A 20,148-nucleotide genomic window follows, 5' to 3' on the forward strand; every position below is an offset into this window, starting at 1 on the left:
CCCTAAATGAGTGCATGCTAGTAACCATCCAGCTCACTAGCTTCCCACAATTCTGCAGATGTGGACGGTGCTGCAGCATGTACCCAATGCTGCAGGGTCACTTTCAGTGTTAAATTCCTGAGTGAGCCAACAGCAATGTCAATGCTGGCCAGCCTCCACAGCTGCACATCTCTATCCATTTGAATTCCGACTTCCATCTTACAAGGAACAACTCCTGATCGTTCTGAGCAAGGGATTCAGGTGTCATGGAAGTGATACGGGATGATCTGCAATTTTTGTAAGATGAAGGAAGTTGGTGGGGCAGAGGACCCCAGTATGGGGAGGGCAGGGCAGGTTTTCTAACACTGAAGACCCAAGCCTCACTTAGCAGGGGCCAGTCCCTGAGGGGTAAGCTCTCACCACAGCCACCTAAGCCTGGCAGAAATCTGACTTTTCAATTTATTTCAAGTGGTTAGCAGATTTAGAAACCACAATTCAGCCTTTATCAGTCTAAACACTATTAAACAAGCCAGCCCGAAGGGGAGGCCATAGAGAATGACTGAAGGGATCTGCAACGTCATCTCCTGGGCAATGCTTCATTCCAAGCTTGGCTTGGCCACGACTCAGTTATCTGCAATTGCAAGACTGTGCATTGTATAGCCCAGGCTCTAGGGCATGCTAAAACACACACAGCTGGATGAGAGGTGACAGGCCATGGTGGTATTCTCATAGGTTAGAAAAAGAACAGTCATTTCTCAGACAATTTGCAGCTGCTGCTCTAGAAGCACTAGCCGCAGTGCAGTTTTCCTAGGGTTTGGTACCTGAGGGAGCGCCTGTTCAGTGTTCCTTCCAGATTCCCCTTAATGTCCAAAGGGGAAATGGAGCGCGAGGTGGTGGTGGTGTTTACATGGGTGGGGAGCCTGGAGTCCAGACGCAGTCTGTCCAGTCGCTGAGAGACAGGGTCATGTTCTATGAGCAGCTGAAGTGTCTGGCTTGTCCTGCGAATCAGGTCCTCCACCTGAACACAAATCCAAGGGCAGGGTAAGAGCCTTTGAAGGGGACCATAGTAAAAACCATGAAGCCACCTGAATGTCCTTCAGGCTAGAATCTACAGTGCCTCAATCGGGTCACTGTGGCTGTGGTTTAGTTACACACAATATAACTGTCCACCACACCACTCTCAATCTAGCAACAGGTAGCTCTTCATTCTAGCTAGATCCTCTTCTGCTCTGATCAGCAACAAGAGACCCAGCTCACTATTTTCCTGGAATGAGGCCACGTTCTTCTTGGACTTGCTTTCTTCAGTGTATGTAGATCGGGGTAGGCAACCTATGGCATGGGTGCCGAAGGCGGCACACAAGCTGATTTCCAGTGGCACTCAGACTGCCTGGGTCCTGGCCCCTGCCTGGGTCCTGGGGGCTCTGCATTTTAGTTTAATTTTAAATGAAGCTTCTTAAACATTTTAAAAGCCTTATTTACTTTACATACAACAGTAGTTTAGTTATATATTATAGACTTATAGAAAGAGACCTTCTAAAAACATTAACATGTATTACCAGCACACGAAACCTTAAATTAGAGTGAATACATGAAGATTCGGCACAGCACTTCTGAAAGGTTGCCGATCCCTGACGTAGATCATGCCTAACACTGATCAATACACTTTTATAAAGGGAAATGTAAAGCTACCCAGGTGTCTAAACCCAGATCTAATTATTCTGCTTTAGAAGAGAAGGCTCAAGGTATTAGCTAACACCAACAGCAGACAAAAAGTGTTTGTCTAGCGACCGAAAGGGTAGCCTAATATTGTGCACTGAGTTACCTTGAATGTGATTAGCTGTATAAAGCATTTAATATAGTAAATGCAGACAAATCTGTCACTTGCTACACCATACACAGCTTCTAGATACCGTCTCACTTGACCATGCCTGGCAGCTGTCCTCTCTCAAAACAGGTCTGCCTGATGATATACGTAGTACTCTGCCTTCAACAGTCATTTGGTCCAACTCCTTCCCTTTGAGACAACTTGAACTCCAGGCTTCTTTAACTACCTACCAATTGTTGATGTACACCTCCCCTATTCTAAACTGCTTCCTAATTTACCCTCTCCCAATACCTTCCCCTCCCCGATGGAACTTAGATGCTGACTCCAAAGTAAGAGGCAGCAAAAGCTTATTCTTGCATTCACAGCCAGTGGATTGTACTGTAGTACAAATCAATGACAGCATTACAGCCCCACGCAATAGGCACTGCTATGGGAGAAGATTGTAAAAAAGTCCCAAGGTAGAAAGGGGGGGGGAAAGAGAAGGGGAAAAAAAAAATCAGTCTGGAGTATAGACTTCAGGATTACTCAAGATAAAACTATACCTACTTCCTCCACTTGTAATGTGCGAATAGGGACTCCATTGATTTCCAGGATCCGGTCTCCAGAGTGGATGGCATTTTGGACATCTGGGCTAATGTGTCTTCTGTTGACTCTAAATGAAAGGAAAGAAAGGGTCATGCTGCAGAATCTGCCTAAACACAGATTACCAGAAGTTCAATGGATCTCTACTTCCCAGCAAGTGTTCTTCCCTTTTAGGATCCAGAAATAAGTGAAGTGTTCTCAGTCTGCTAATGTGAGATAACACTAAGCTGTGATGGCAAGCGTTCTCTGAGGTGCCCAGACCTCCGCAAGCTTGGCGAATAAAGGGTCTTCTCATATACCCACAGGAAAAGGAAGCGAACAGTAGCCAAGCCATAGGGAAAGATAACTAGTTTCTTTATTTGTTACGGCTATAACCCCATAAGTGATTTCTGGGCAGTGGAGAATCCCTGCCCTGAATCACAGTTTAAGTTACCCATAACAATGTAGGAGAACAAAAAACTGCCCAGCCAAGAAACACTCATGGTTTCATCTGCATCTCATTCCTACCACATGTGGTCACCGAATGAGAAATTCCATTTCAGCAACTGGAGAGATTCTCATAGAAATAAAAGTTAGTCAGAAGCTCCCACTTTCCTTTGCCCAGATACCTCTGCACAATTACTGAATTGTGAACAGCTAATGCAGCTATTATGGCCTCTTCATACTCACTCTTTCACCTGGACACTGGTGGCATAGCTGGAGCAGCCACCTTCGACAGCCACAGAGATCCCTCTCTTGCCATCAGTGGCTGCAGGCATAGAGATGAGGGTCAGCGTGTATGGTAGCTGTTCACGCAGAGATTCAGTGGAAAGAGTTTCTATCATTGGCGTCAGCACAATCTGGTTATGGCATTTTCCACTACAGAAAGAACAGAGAAGAGTCACTGGCCATTTCCCATCCCTTCTTGCCAACCTATGTAGCCGGATCCTGTTACCCTAAAAGGCTGGAACAATGCTATTATTATTATCAACTATCAAGGCTTCAAGCAGTGCTCCCTGACCCCTAGAAATGTACTTGATCATTCCATTCTGGTGTTTACAGATTCAGATTCCATGGCCAGAAGTGACCACTGTGTTCATCTAGTCTGATCCCCTGTAAAATCAAGATGATAGAACTTCCCCAAAATAATTCCTAGAACATACAGGATGTTTTTCTAAATTTTTCTCTATTTAAAAATAGTCAGGAATGAAGAATCCACCACTCTTGTTGGTAAATTGTTCCAATGGTTAATTACTCTCACTATTTACACCTTATTTCCAGTCTGAATTTGTCTAGCTTCAGCTTCCAGCCATTGGATCACATTGTACCTTTCTCTGTTAGACTGAAAAGTCCATTATTCAATGTGATCCTCATGCAGATACTTAGGGCTGGTCTACACTACGGGGGGAAATCGATCTAAGATACGCAACTTCAGCTACTTGAATAACGTAGCTGAAGTTGAAGTATCTTAGATCGAATTACCTACCCATCCTCACAGCGCGGGATCGACGTCCGCAGCTCTCCATGTCGACTCCGCTACCGCCGTTCGGGTTGGTGGAGTTCCGGAATCGACAGGAGCTCATTTGGGGATCGATATATCGCGTCTAGATGAGACACGATATATCGCGTCCCTGAGAAATCGATTGCTACCCGCTGATACGGCGGGTAGTGAAGACGTAGCCTTATAATCAAGTTACTCCTTAACCTCTTCTCTATTAAGAGATTTAGATCCTTTAGTCCATCACGATAAGGCAGGCCTGGACAACTCGTAAAGCAGCAAGGGCCAGATTACTCCAAAGGAAACAGCTGCTGAGGGCCAAAACCCACCGCCCCCCCCGCCCCCAGCACCGCCTGCCCCACGGAAACAAACCCTCCTTCCCCAGCGCTGCCCTGCCGAAACAGCGGTATTGAACCTTGGTAATGTTATAGCGGGCCACTAAGGTATAAGGTCACAGAAAAATGCCTTTTTGTTAGAAGTAGAATAAGATCTTCCCCCCACTTTGTAATCAATTGCCCTGTTGAATGAATGAGGTGTGAATGAGGAAGGCAGCACCTCCAGACAGCAGCAACCCTTGGAGAGGGGATGGGAGCCAGACCAGATCAGGCCCAATGCTGCTATAGAGACGCCTCCACGGATGTAATGGGCCAGTGGTAGCCACTCCATAGTTCAGACTGATCCTAACTTACAACTAAGATCCATTTTTAACTTCCATGTAACTTCTCCAAAAAATTACCAGAGCCCCTGAGCTCTGCTAGGCCAGGTAGGATTTGTCGGGGAGGATTGGTAACCTTCAAAAAAGGGGTTTTGCAATTAAGGTATTTCACAAATATCCATCATTCCCTTTCTGAACATTTTCCTAGCTTCCTACCCCCAAAATGGCTTGGCCCCAAACACCAGGTGTCGGGCTGAGTCAGACAGGGGCCTCTGGGTGGTACTGGGGGAAATCACAAAGACCTGTGTCATGTTAATAACACTGACTCTGTAAATTATTTAAACTGCCCTTCTGCTGAGTCCTGGCTCTGCTGCAAGGGCTGCTCTGCAGAAGAAGAGGTGAGGGCCTGGACTGGGTGGGATGTGGCTAGGATTCTTGGGGGCAGGGCAGGTGGGGTGGTGAAGAACAGGGAAGAATGATATGGCTGTGGGGTTGGATCCCTGAACTGTTCATTTCTAGACTGTCCTGCCTTTGAGTTTTTAGGGAAGTTGTCAAGTATTTCTAAGTGAGATTTGTTGATGGGCTTTTAACTGGGCTCCTCTAAAATGTTCAGCTTAACTCTTCAGCTAACGAAGTGGTTCGGATTTATGTGCAGTATGTCATAGTTCTCTCTTCTCTAACGCGGGGATGGACATTTGATTTGATCCTGTCCTCACTTTGCCTTTGCACTGCTGGGGACAGACTCGGCTGCAAGGTTCCCAAAGTGTGGTGGGATTGAGTCCAGAGAGCTGGGTGCGTGAGATAGAAAGAAGCTAAATATACATTTAAACATCCTCCTAAGGTGGCTTTTCCTCGGAAGCTGTTGCTACCCACCACTGCCCGCCTGCTCGCCTCTTCGCCCCCTCCACTCACCTACTCACACCCCCCACTGCCCACCCTCTCACCTCCTCAGCCCCACCCACAGCTCACCTGCCCCCCCCGCTCGCCTCCTCAGCTCCCGCCCCCACCAGCTCACCTGCCCCCCCACCCCCGGCTCACCTCAGCCCTCCTCCCCTGCCGCCAGCCCACTTGCGTGGCCTCTTACCTTCTGCTGCTGGCTCACTCTCTCTCCAGCCTGCCACTGGCCCCTTCACCACCCAGCCGGCCAGTCAGCCATTGGCTTGCCTACTCACCCCCTTGCGGGCCACACAGTGAGCCGACGTGGGCCACATGTTGTGCAGGCCTGCTATAAGGCATGCATTATGATCCTTTAATCAATCTCATGGCTCTTCTCTGAACCCTCTCCAGTTTTACAACATCCATTTGTGTTTAAGCCACACAGACCCACTAGACAGAAAGGGGAAGTGATTTGCATGTACAGCAGACAATGGAGCGCACAGTACCACAGGATCATTTTAGCAGGACAGCAATGGAGTGTCATGTGCCCGATCTTACCAGTAGAGTGTGGAGTGTTGTACTAGTGCATACGTGTCTCCATCTTCAATGATTACTTTGCAACTCATACAAGCAAAGCATTCAGGATGGTACTTGTATTCTCCAGCCACCTACACAGACAGGCAGAGGAAGTTCTGATCAAGGAGGGAACACTGTTAAAAAGGGATTCGGGGAAGCAATAACTGCACCTATTAACAGTAAATCTACATGGACTCCAAGACTAAGCAGCATTAAATACTGGATAGAGCAATGCAAATCCACCCTGCCTTTCCTAAACCCCCTCCCTCTCAGCCTTGGTTACAATACACTGCTCTGAAACAAGTGCATCAACATAAGACACTGAATGTAGCCCAAGCACTCCTCCTCCCCATATATTTGGTAGTGTTGCTAAATTTTTTTAGCCTGGAGCAAAGTAGGTATTTGAGCGAATACTAGACTCCCCACTAGTTATGATACAGGTAAGAGTAGATGTTAAGCCTTAACTGATAAATCTGAGAGATGATTTTGCAAGACTAGTATTAATGCACAAGATTCAGCTACTTCCACCAGCTACCAGAAAGCAGAGATGAGTCTAATGGGACACTTTGTTCATATTCCATAGTTTGCAATAGTTCTTATATGAGACCCTTCCCTACTGATGGAATTTTGGCAAAAATTCCATTAATGGTGATAATTCATCTGCACTATGTTCACTAGCAGATGTCGGTACTGCCTCCAGAGAGCGTTAGTTAGCTGGTACACAATATACTGCTTTTATTTAGCCTACCTAAATATTGGAAAACTTTTCATTCTTGGCAAAGATTGATTTAAGAGGGTTAGGATTTCCTTTTTGGTGGGATATTTGGGGCAAGACAATATTGTGTTACACCTAAGCATGCGAGAGGTGCTCAATCATTTAGAAATGCTTGAGGGACTGTGGCTCTGCAGCCAGCCACTAGAGGGCTTGGAAAGCTATTTTTAAACATGGTGCCATTTTATTATGTAGCTTCAGAAATGCTTCAGTCTAAGCCTACATCTACACTACAGCACTGTAGCACTTCTGGCGAAGATGCTCTAAGGCAGGGGGGTTCTCAACCTTTTTTCTTGCTGAGCCCCCCCGCAACATGCCATAAAAACTCCACGGCCCACCACTGCCACAACAACTGTTTTTCTGCATATAAAAAACAGGGCCAGCGTTAGGGGGTAGCAAGCAGGGCAGTTGCCCAGAGCCCCACCAAGCTCAATTGCTCAGGCTTCGGCTTGAGCCTTGGGTGGCAGGGTTCAGGGTCCCGGGCTTCAGCCCTGCATGATGGGGCTTCAGCTTTCTGCCCTGGGCCCCAGAGAGTCTAACACTGACCTGCTTGGTGGACCCCCTGAGCCCTTGGGTGAGACTGCTGCTCTCAGCTGATGGGAGAGAGTTCTTCCGTTGGCTGAATAACTCCTGCCTCCATGAGTGGCAGTATCTATGTCGACAGGAGAAGCTCTCCTGCCAACCATAGTGTTGTCCACATTGGTGTTAGGTCGCTATAACTTACGCCGCTCGGGGAGTGGATTATTCACACCTCTGAGCGACGTAAGTTATACTGAAGTAATTTGTAGTGTAGACACAGCATAAGACTGCAAACTGACAATTGCAGCCTTTCGTAAGGCAAAGAAAAGTGCAGCCCCTCACTGGATACGAGGCTAACTGCTCTAGAGGAACTTGAGTATCAGGCGACAGCAGAGTCTCAGTTCCCTGAACATCACTTTCACTGATGCACAGCTTGGGGGCAGGATGGGAAGTGTTTTGCCTCATCCTGTTCAGTTCTATGCATTTCAGCTGCTTGCCATCTTCCCCAAAACATGCCCGGTCAGAGATTTTGCCGCCCCAAGCACGGCAGGCAGGCTGCCCCCGGCGGTTTGCCTGCGGGAGGTCCACTGAAGCCACGGACCCTCCGCAGGCAAACTGCCGGAGGCAGCCTGCCTGCCGCCCTCGCGGTGCCGGCAGAGCGCCCCCCGCAGCTTACCGCCCCAAGCACGCGCTTGGCATGTTGGGGCCTGGAGCCGCCCCTGTGCCTGGTCCTCACACCCCTCCTTCACAAGTTGGCCTATTTAAGGTCATCTACATCCCAACAGATGCATAGATTGTGCATACTTTTAACACTTCATATCAACAGTTGAATTCTAAGACTAAAACCCCCAGTCTGCTGCAGTTAACAGGCCTGGGAAGAAAGACATAGCAGAGTCCTTACCATCACAGGTCCAGTCATCAGCAAAGAGCAACCATGGCAAGATTCCCCAAATTTCCCCCAGTAGTCTTTGTGACAATAGAGCTTCCCATCCTTTTCATAGTACCAGTTAGTGAGGGGGTCCTGGCATTCAGAGCACCTAGAAGATGACAAAGGGACATGGCTAGCAACAGTTCATCATGGACTGCCCCAGTAAGAGTTAGTTTTCCTCCAGCCACAGTCTTTAAAAATCACCCCAAGCAGAAGGAACTCTGTACGGAGCAGGAATTCTACTCCTGATTTTTTTGCGTAATATATTATCCTTTGAAGAATGAGCTTCACAAGACATTTACCCTTTTAAGCTCAATGTTTATTCACAGAGTGGTGGATGCTGCAGGTATTCTCTCTCCTTCATGCTGATAACTGACCCCAAGGAAAAATTTGGTACTTCTAGAGCATCTTCCAGCCTAGGGTTTCAATGCACTTCAGACAAATTTAGCCTTAAAATCCGTGTGAAGCAAGCAGACAAATATAATCAGCCTCATTTTACAGATGAAAAAATAGGCACAGGATTGAACAATTTGCTGAAAAGGAAAATCTGCAGCAAAAATACTAAATTGAATCCAAATCTGCAGGCTCCTTGTGCTGCTCCTTAAGCACATTACTGTTATGTTCTTAGCAGATGCACTGGAGTAGAAAGAAAGATTTTTCTTTTAAATGTTCCTTCCTCCTTTCCTCAGTTTGCATCATGTGACTTTCATTGAGCCAGGAGGCCTGTACAGGTGGTGGTGTTGCTGAAAAATGCATACTGAACACTCCCTGGGGCCCAGGGCAGTACACATTCAGCCCTCAACCTGAGAAGCAAGACTAGCCATTCACATGATCATGCACAGCACTAGACAGATTAAGAGAATACCTTGAATCATTTAGGAGTAGCAACAGCTTTGCTAACATGATATTTTCCTTAAGATCCGTAAGGCAGGCATTGGGCAGCCTCAGAATTAGTAATGGGATAAAATCTTATCCAGGCTGGTAGTGACCAAAACTATCATCTACTTGGTGTCCCTAGCCTCTGTTTGCCAGAAGCTGGGAATGGGCAACAGGGGATGGATCACTTGATCATTACCACATTGTTCTCTCTCTCTGAAACACCTGGCATTGGCCACTGTTGGTAGACAGGATACTGGGCTAAATGGACCTTTGATCTGACCCAGTATGGCTGTTCTTATGTACTTGCAATTTTAGTCCAATTCACAGCAGGTATGTCTATAGCACTATTGGCACTGACTGACTCCCTTGGCAAAAGAGGGGCCAAAGCCGGAAGGCTAATCTACACTTAAAACACTACAGGGGCACAACGGCAGCAGCACTGCTGTAGCATGTCAGTGTACCCACTCATTATGGTAACAGGAAGGGTTCTCCCATCACCATAATTAATCCACCGCGTGGAGAGGCGGCAGCTAGGCTGACAGAATAACTGTCAATCTAGTGCTGTGTACACCAAGAGTTAAGTCATGTTAACTACATCGCTCAGAGGTATGGCTTTTTACATACCCCTGAGCAGTGTAATCAGTCGACCTAACTTTTCAGTGTAAACCAGCCCTGAGACTATGGAGACAAATACTCTCTCACCTCCTAAAGATAATCTTCCCAGGTCATTGGGAAGGAAGCTACTACAGTCACCTTGCAGATAGACTCAGACCCATCAGTGTCATTCTGTCATCCTTCACACAAGCACTACCTTAACACACTTCTTGGAAGTTTAAGTTAATTTGTGCTAAGCTTCCACTGGGGAATTCCAGGTAGTAGAGATAAGATTGGAATGTGCATACACGGAGGGGAGAACCAGATTTTGCCTCAACACGGAAATCCGCTTTCATTCCAATTCACATGGATGCAGAAGGAACAAGGTGAAATTGCTTACAGATAGCCAGTGGTTTGAGGGAAGTGACTTCATTGTGAGGTATCTGGAGCCATTTCCCCCACTATGGATGAATCAACTCCTTCTCCCAAACTAGATTAATAGTTCATGAATGTTGTGAAAGTAGAGATTCTCCCAGCTTGGGGAGCTGCAAATCCTTTTCCCTCATGAGGGGACACAGCTTTGATATGTGCAACAGGCCCTGCCAATTTCATTAGTAGGAGGAGAGTCTTTGTGCCTTAAGATGCACAGTGCATTTGTTATTACAACCTCCAGACCTGGGGCACTTCAGGAGTTACACCCTCATAATGGTATGCATACACTCCACCTGCAGGGCATCAGAACAATGTCTTTCCTTCAGCCGCTAGCCTTTGGCTTTCATTTGCTGTAAGCATCCCTGGCTGAATGATCAAGGGGGTGGGCGGGAGAAGAGCAAGTGGTGACTAACAGCAACACACTGCAGGAATATCTAGTTTAACATGAGCAAATAAGATCCTTCAGAGTTATCCAACCTCCATGTGTATATGCCTGTACCAGTGTGTAAACCGAGAGCTCGATTACAGCTTAAAACAAGCAAAGCTCCATGATCAGACCTGCACTTGAGAGGGAGACAGTAATATTGGAGGGGACAGGAAACACCGACACAGCCACTTAAAAGTTATACCCAAGTGTTGAAAATACCCAGCAAGGTCACAATTCAGAGACCATTTTTCCTTCATGTAATTCCCCAGTTTCAGTAAGAGCAACATGGCTGCAGCTCCAGGCAGTGCTTTGCTGCTCCCCTGGTATTACTCAGACTGGACCCACTGTTAAAGTTTAGGCGGATGTAGCTATATTATTCAGGGATGTGAAAAATCCACACCCATGAGTGACCTACATATGCTCACCTAAGCCCCGATGTAGCTTTGATGGAAGAATGTATCCGTCAACCTAGCTACCACTGCTTGGGGAGGTGGCATTTCCACACTGATGGAAAAACCCCTTGTGTCACTGTAGGTTTCATCTACACAACGGGGTTATGCTGGCTATGGTGCCATAGTTTTATGCCACTGTAGTCAACACTACAGGGGCATGATCTTAAGGAGGGGGCCTACAAGGTGCTCCCCTACCTTCCCCATACCACTTTAGCAATTGATCCCAACCCTACGACACCAGTTTGATTAGCAGTTTCTACCAGGAAATAGGAACTCTGGATACTGCTGTTGCAACACATCCATAGTAAAGGGAAGGTGAAAAGGGGTGGAGTCTGTAAGCAGTCAGCTCTTTGCTATGTGATTAAACAAATCTGGGCAAGATAAATTTGCAGCTAAAGGCTCAACACCCCACCCAGAACAATGAGGCAACAGTAAGCGTGTCAGGTCTCAGAGACACAAGACTTTGTTCAACGGTGCTAAACAGCTGCCTCTGTCATGAGTCATTGTTGGCAAGAACCACCTCACTGAACACCACACCGCAACGCAGCCCCTTCTGCCACCATTACACTTTATATGTTCTAACAAGGAAGATGCTTTAGATTTCTCTAAATCTGAAAATTTTGTACACAGCATAGAGCTGGTCACCAGAACCAACCCTTTGACTAAAATCCATGTCCTTGGCCAGGCTACAGAGGCACCATGTGACCCTCAAGTCCCCAGTTGGAAAGATTAAGAGGGGAGGTTTACTCATGCAAGACAGTGGGACAAACTCCCCTCCATCTCACTTGATGTGCATCAACTTTAGCATTGTTCGTTTATGGGTTCATCTTTCTAGGCCACCACATCCAGAAGCAAGGCAGATTTCACTCTTCTGCTCAGGATATGGACAATGGGAAGGTCTAATCCCAGATTTACTTTTCTCCACTGTGTTGCAAGAGTACCCAAAACATGACTGATTCCTCGGGGACTGGAAACCACCACAGCTTACACCTGATCATGTCCCCTTGCTGGCTGGCTGCTGCTAATAACCCCACCAAGTTCAGTCTCTTCTCACTCCATCAGGTACGACGCTTGAGCCCCAGGTAAGGGAAGTAAATCTCCATGAACAGTTCTTAATCAGTTCATTTTTCTGGAGCTGCAGAGCACTTCTCCAAACATGGGATCATGTTTGCCAAGATTCACAGGGGCTGGAACTAGGGGTGCTGGAGGTGCTGCTTGAAGCGATTTCCATCATATAGAGCAGGGGTGGCCAATCAGTGGCTTTTCAGAAGTTAACATGCAGCTCCTTGATAGGCACTGACTCCAGGGCTGGAGCTATAGGTGCCAACCTTCCAATGTGCTTGCGGGGGTGCTCATTGCTCAGCCACAGGCCCTGCCCCCACTCTACCCCTTCCTGTCCCCTCCCCTGAGCCTGCTATGCTCTCGCTCCTCCCACTTCCCCTCTGAGCCTCCTGCATGCCACGGAACAGCTGATCAGGAGGTGGGGGAGGCGCTGATAGGCAGGGCTGTCAGTGGGCAGGAGGCACTGGGAGCAGTGGGGGAGCTGATGGGGGCTGCTGATGTATTACTGTGGCTCTTTGGCAATGTACATTGGTAAATTCTGTCTCCTTCTCAGGCTCAGGTTGGCCACCCAATATAGCGGGTTTACAGTTTGGTTCAATGGCTTTCAGCACCCCCTCTATACAAATTGTTCCAGCATCCTTGACAAGATTTTTGGACATGGTTAATGGTGAGGATACTTATCTACTCCCGTAGTGGCAAAGTAGGAGATGAGGGCTGCAACAATCCTCTAGGCTTAACAAGGGAAGGTCTTCACTGCCCATGTGAAATTCCCCCATCCGCACCACCAGCAGACCAAACATGTTCTTGAAGAGCACAGCCACTTCTCCACAAAGTGTGAAAATCCAACACTACTGGGGTTTAGATGAACAAGGCTGGCTTGGGGCAACACAACAGGCTGCCAAGGGAATAGGCGAAGTCAGTTTGGACACTGAGCTCCCATAGCTTAGAAACATCGTGGGAGCAGCACGTTCAAACCCCAGGGGAACAGATGATCCTCCAAGTGTTCTAGTGACTGATGGAGCAATGTTGGCGGGTATCCAAGGGAGCTGCAACCACCCCTACTCAGAGGAGGGTGCCATAACATGGGCCTTATGGAGGGGGGGAAGAGCTGGGTTCCTAGGGATCCCCATGCCTCCTATATTTTTCTAAAGAAATTCAAGAGGCTTTGATGCTGCCTTTGCCATCACTTACAACCATGACATGTGAACAGAGGCTTTAAACTGGTAGCTCCTACCTACTCATTTAATGATGCCACAGCCCTGCATTTAAAGGCATTGGAGCTGCTTCCATGGCAATCATATAATCAAGAACACTAATCTACCAGTGACAGCCAGACAGAAGTGCGTGCCACTCCATGCTCAATTCCCTCCCTTCCCCATCCATCATTCCTAAGACTCTAGAGAACTTTGTTAAAGCCATATTAAAATGATCATTTAGTGAATTATTTTACAAAATATATAGTCCCTTAACAGCTGCCTCTGGGAGGCTGCACCTTTGTTTACCTCACATGGGAGTGAGGGGGAAGAGGCAGCAAGAGAATTAGTGGCCCCAGGAGGAGGGCAGGTTTTACACATGAAGCCGACACTCACAGATGTAACTGACCTGCATGCCCAAACTCCACCACATCCCATTCAGTCCCTATGCTTTAGGCATACCTCCCAACATTTAAAGTAGTCAACGCAGGATGAATTCTGCCTCCAGGGAGTAAGAACTGCAGAGCAAGCCTGCCCCACCCTCACCCTACAACGCCATTCAAAGCCCAGCTGCTCATCCCCCCACCCAGGGAGCCAGGCCAGGCCAAATCAGAGCAGCACTGACTCCACAGGCAATGGCCAGGTCAGAGTGCCCAGAGCAAGGAGCCAAGCCCACCCAGAGCAAGGAGCCAGGCCCACCCAGAGCAAGGAGCCAGGCCCACCCAGCCCCAGCAATTTCAACTGTGATGGGGGTTTTATGGGTCAAAGTGGAACAGTCAACTCCAGAGGTCTGCTTTAGGCTTCCATGGTACTTGGAAAACAGGTCACATCTTGGTGTGGATCTGGGTGTTACTGTGTCCATGCTGCTGAGTTCTGCAACTGAGCAGGCCCAGAGATATTAGAAACTCTCACCTGCAGTCAATTTGGTTTTGGAGGATGCTAAATGGATCAGACAACAACAAGAAACCAACTTGACCAACGGTGAGGGGGAAAATTAAGCTCAAAGGCAAAGTCTCCTTTACATCTAAAAGGAAGCCAGTATCTTAATGAAGAGAAACCTCACACTAGCACTGAAATGGCTGCACCCTCTCAGTAAAGGCCACTAATGGATACCCCTCGTGGATCACCAGGTGAGGTGGGTTGACCCTATACCAGATAGGGTGCCCAAATAGCAAGTGTGAAAAATCAAGGTGGGGTGAGGTATAATAGGTGCCTATATAAGACAAAGCCCTGAATGAATATCAGGACTGTCCCTATAAAAATCAGGACATACGGTCACCCTTACACCAGGGTCTACATCTCCAAGGGTGGGGAAGGGAAAGAACTGGCATGCAGGGAAAAGGACACTTCCAGAACATAACACTTCCCTAAAACTCAACCTAACCACCTCCTCACCCAGGACCTAGCTGAAGTGCGCACACTGGCTAATGCCCCAGAAACCTCCAGGGCAAAGAGACAACAGAAAGCATATCTAAGGTGCTACAGACAGAAGGCAGGGCATGGAAGCTCTGCTTCCACACGCACCTCTCCCATGGCACTTCCTTTAGGCAGCAGCAAGTGGAGCATGTATTTGTGAATAATTCCCATACATCTCTTTTACTAGTAGGACTCTACATACTATTACAAGGCTATGGCTCTGCCTGCACTTCCTCCCAATGGTAGGAAACGGGTTTTTAGAAGCCTGCCTGTGAAGTTAGGTCCGTCCTGTCTAAACTGGCCTGCCCTTGTTCCACCTGAGATAGGAACTTCAGTCTTGAGGATTTTAAGACTGTTTTAGCAGCGTTTTCCCAAGCCGCCTTACTGGCCAACACAACTATGTTTGCAGGACCAATTTCAAACTTGGCTGGCTAATATGGAGAAACTAGTGCAATCAAGGCCTTGCTCTGCAGCCATCTCCTGCCTCAACCCTAAGTCATTTAAATGGATTGAAGTTGAACATTCAGACAAACAAAAGGGGTTAACGTAAGCAAAACATCTGAGATAAGAGCTCGTTCCAAGATAACAGGCATTTACTGTAACTATTTATTGCCTGCAAATCACTTGATTTCATTCATTAAATATGGTCACACCCTGCTGCCTATGGATTACGTTACCTTCCCAAACTCATCCCAGTGAGGAGCATATGGCACTCAATGACCTCATTCTGTGTCATTCCCATAAACACACACTGTCTCCCTTTCTACATCTCAGGAGCTTTTCCATAAAATCCTATTATTTCTAGCTGCTGCCTGGGAGGCAGTGAGGAAGCTGACGTTTATGGTTTGAATCTGAAAGGGAGCCTGCCAGTACACACTTGGGCTGTGCCCATAGGCACAGCATTACTGAACAGATATGCACACATCCCACACCCTCTTATCAATAAGAACATGGATACAGATTAGCTTTCAAGAACTCTGCCTAGTCCCCCGCACAGTTCACAAGTCAGAGCTCCTAGCTTCAGGCCTGCTGCTCCCTACACACAAGCAGCTGAAGTTCATTCCGAGAACCTCAAACACAAGGCGCCCAGGACGACATTACAGGGTGCCAAGTGGAGACAAGGCCCGGAGGGAAATAATCTGGGAGCAAAAAACTTACCGAAAGGGATCCTTGGGAGTGAAATAAGCTGGGGCAGACAAGTAACTTCCCATCTTCAAGCACTGGATAAACCGGCTCGGTCGCAAACCTGTCCAACTGCCTGTGAACAACTCCACTTGGCCAGCATGGCAGCTGGAAGGTCTCACTTCACCTTGTGCTGATTCAGGCTCCTCTCCCCTCTCTGAAACTGCCTAAGGAGTGCCAGGTCTCTCAGCCACTCATTTCTTTTCAGATCTTTCCTGGCTCCCATGGCTGTAACCATCTCCTCCTCCTCCTCCACTGAGCAGCAATTGCACCCTTGGGTGGGATAGCGTCACCACTAACCTTGCTAAAATTCGGACATTCTTGTGCGGGAGCTGGTAGAGTGCAAGAACAAACTGCTGTCAAGTTAGTTTTTCCTTCTTTGGTTCCACCCTCGAAGGCGGGAGGGGAGGAGGAGTCATCCTTTACAAAAGGAACATGGGTGGTTAGAAGCACCAAGGAAATAGACCCTTTTCACCAGGGGTGGAGCTGTGATCCAGGCTCCAGAGAGAGGCCATGTGACAGACACCCTGAAAGGTTTGAAACTTGTTACAATAAAAGCCAGGTGTATGAACACAAAGCTCCTCTCGGCACAATGGTACTGATACTGAAGTCAAGCAAGGGCAGAATCAAATACAGAGAGTTAAGCCTCTGCTTATGTCAGATAAATGCTTATCGCAGTTTCCTAGATCTCACTGGTGTGCGCACGTTCCACCCTTTACAGTCCCTCCAACCTGCTTGTTGATTCTCTGCTGCACAGTGCCCTTCACTCTGAGGAAGGCTAATCTGCCCCCAAAGATACAGCCTCAGCTGCCTCAGAGCAGAAAGAGAAGACCAGGCCCGGCAGTTTAACCCAGCCCAGGGCTCCTGAATGGCAGTGCAGGATGTAACATTAAAACAGGTCAAAGATTGGTTAATCTGAGAGCAAACAAGTCACTCGATCCTTGACTTAAACCTGCAACTGCTGCACAGACAAACTGCTTCAGCCTGTTCTGCCTTGTCCATGCCACTGACTGAACAGTGGACAGAGTTCTACTCAGAGCCCTGGTCTACCCAACACAAAGCACTGGTGTTTGTACAGCGCTCTGCTGAGTGGCTAGCCTGTTACACATGCTACTGCTGCTATTAGCCCTCCCACATTTGTGCAGTCAGTAAAACGTGCCATTCTCACAAGAGTCTCAAAACCCAGCCACGCACCAGAGATGAAAGTTCCCAGATGTGCTCCGACTGAAGATCCTCCATCTCACACAGCTGACAATCTGCTCAATGGAGGCACTGGCTGCAGGTTTGACAGCTGTGGCTGGCTTTTCAACTCCATTAGAGAGCCAGGCACCTAATTTTTGTAAAGAGAAGATGCAGCTACATTTATGGGGAAAAGGAGCCTGAAACGGTCAGTTTCTCCTACTCAGTTTGATTTTTAACATAGACTGAGACAGTGCAGAAAGAACCAGGGCTGTAAAGCCTGATGCAGCCATCAATTCTGATGCAGATCTAATTCCTTCTGACATTTCTGACAGCTTCACTGCAAGCATCAATGCTGTGAGTCTGTGTCTAGGAATGCACTCCTTTCTCCCACATTCTCCATACATTGTGTGCTGAAAGTCGGCCAGGGCTCACATCCCAGTGCTCCCGTACTATAAACACCACACCATGGAAAATTGGTAAGCCCCTCCTCCCACTGCATATCACCTCCTGACAAAAGCAGTCCCCTTAACGTCGCTGTCATGGGCTGAACCCCCTCTATGGTCGAGTCCACGTGACCTTGTAAATCTCAGCTCTTCAGACCTTTGAAGATTGATCCAGAGATGTGATAAGGAGCCTACTAGTCTGTGAAAGAAGCCAGCAGATAAAACCCAACTTCAAAGTAATAAAAGCAAGCCAGACAGCTAAGAAACTGGGAAGAGATTTTTGTCTGGGGTTTCCTTGAAGCCAACGGACATATATTCAATCTTCTATTTAAACAGGAAACATCTTATCAAGAAGATAATTCTACTTTTGAAACAAGTCCTAGCCATCAGACAGCAGCAGTTACTCTCCACCCACAGAATTCTGTGAACAGAGTTACTTCCCTTCTCAATTGTTTTATCACTCAATTATGAACATTATAGCTCTGATAAAAGGGTTTCTCTCAAAGAGATGCTAATCTGTTTATTACACGTCTCAGGTTTTAGATCTGAACTCCTGGTCAGAACCACTAATCTTCCCCAGGTAATTTTGCAGATATCACTAATCTCTGAGGGACAAACAAGTTGCACTAAAGGTGAGAACATACAAGAGTGTAGAAATTCCAACGTTAACATTCCCACAGCTAAATTAGGTGGGCCACTATGCATTGTGGGGTTGTGTGGCAGGGACCAACATTTCCAGCATGTGCATTTTTGAAGTCTAAAAAAAATACAAGACTATTTAAAATCTAAATAATTCACATTGGTGGCCTTAGAGCAGTGGTCCCCAACCTTTTTTGTCTGGTGGGTGCCAGATGACGAGCCACGGAGAACCGTGGCGGCAGATGAGCATCCGCTGAAATTCCGCCGACAAGCAGTGTCATCCAGAGGCGTTGCCGCTGGAATATCGCAGAAAATCGGCAGCACTGCCTCTGGATGACGCAGTTTATCGGTGGCATTTCAGTGGATGCTCGTCCGCCGGCCAGTACGCGGGTGCAGTTGGATGCCCTGGTGGGCGCCATGGCGCCCGCGGGCACCACGTTGGGGACCCCTGCCTCAGAGCATCTGTTTGCAAGTTGAAAATTGTATCTTGTTTTGACAGGTTGTCATGAATTCTGCGTTTCTCCTGCAAGATTTGGGGACAGAATGCACTAACAAACTTGCCACAACAGGGCTGCTTTCTTTACAATGGTTTTAGACATTTGACATTAACTGTTGCAAGAGAAACAAAGAAGCCTGAACTCTGGCCTTGACGGGTAAAAGGAAAACTTCCATTTACAAATTAATTCCATCTTAAAATCACTTTCCAGGCTCCCCACTGGTTAATTTTAGATTTAGGAACTCAAGCAGATTTTTATGTTTCAGGGGTGGGTTTTTTTCCATTTTAACACTGCAAAATAACTGTCTTGGTGTATTTAAAGCAAGCTGTATACAGATAATCCCAGGGGCTCCGAATGGCAAGGGTTACATGCTGCACATTCTCAAATGCTCTGGTTTTAAAAGTGGCACTTTAAATGCCAGGGGTGGTAGTGAACAAGGCATGGACTGAGACTCCTCAGCACTTCCACCAGCCTATAAGATACACAGATCACCGTCCATGCATAGAGGGGCACTTCAGTTCATTCATGGGACTGGTAGAAACTGGGGGAGGAGGAGCTCTGAGCAGGCTTGGCATCTACTGGGCAAATGGGGAGGCGGTAGTGTGCCTTCTTTCTTTGTCCTGGAGGCACTCCAAGTATCTTGATCCAGACCCAATGCCTCCTTGTACTTCCAAGGCATTTACCACACAAGATGTGGCTAGCGGGGTCATATGGTATAATGGAAGGTCTGATCGCAGTGATCAGCTATTGAAATATTTCAATAGCATCTGAGTGAAACTCCTCCAAGCAGCCATACCCCTCAAACTGTACAAAAAGGGGGAGTGAAGTACTGCACGTTTACTATGTTATTGCCTATCGCTTCTAACTTTAAACCATATCATTCTCAAGCCGGGACAGTGACAGCTCCTCATAGGGGTACACAGATAAGCACAATGCACTAAGAAGAAGCATCTGAAATAAGCAGCAACAGATGGATCTTCCTCGTCACCACCACCACTCACTTGCCCAACTCAAAAAGGCTTAAAAGGTTCCTGAATGTATTTATCTGTATGCTAAGGAGCAAGCAAGAGAAATTCTGTAATTGTCTATTACACATGTTTCTGGGAACAGCAACATCTCTTTGTAAACAGTGCACATCTCTAGTAACAAAATGTGCACTAACACCGCTGCCCTCATGCTTCAGGGGCTTCCCAACCCATAGCTTTTGTCTATTTAGATTTAAATTTTTCAAGCAACCGTTTGCCTCATTTGTTTGTAAACCACCATGCACACTTTGGGCACAGCAAGTAATGACTTTGATGATAACTCCCTAGAAGACAACCTGAAAATAAAAGCTCAGAATGGAATATCCAACTCTACCTTATATAGAGTGGCCACCAAGATCCTGCAGCAGCTACACCATCCCTGAGGAATTCTAACTATTCAGAAGACAGACCACCTGCAAAGTGCTTCATTGTTTTTCTAACCCCAATGAAAATTCAGGGCGACCTGTGGGCAAACGAGCACTTAGGAATGGTTTCTCTCTAAATCCGATAGCCAGAGTGAGATTCAACAGCTAAAC

At 47.2% G+C, this 20,148-nt stretch overlaps 1 protein-coding gene across 1 annotated transcript in view; it reads right to left on the minus strand.

The window, feature by feature from the left end:
• LIMK2 (LIM domain kinase 2) overlaps positions 1–20,148 on the minus strand; it is a 44,639-nt gene that overhangs the window by 14,534 nt on the left and 9,957 nt on the right. Inside the window, 5 exon segments of the mRNA XM_044990162.1 lie at positions 801–997; positions 2,351–2,456; positions 3,056–3,244; positions 5,953–6,062; positions 8,163–8,298. Of these exon segments, the coding sequence (XP_044846097.1) occupies positions 801–997; positions 2,351–2,456; positions 3,056–3,244; positions 5,953–6,062; positions 8,163–8,298 (738 nt within the window).

Source organism: Mauremys mutica, chromosome 16 (genome assembly GCF_020497125.1).
Source record: "Mauremys mutica isolate MM-2020 ecotype Southern chromosome 16, ASM2049712v1, whole genome shotgun sequence".
In the NCBI taxonomy this organism is placed as follows: domain Eukaryota; kingdom Metazoa; phylum Chordata; order Testudines; family Geoemydidae; genus Mauremys; species Mauremys mutica.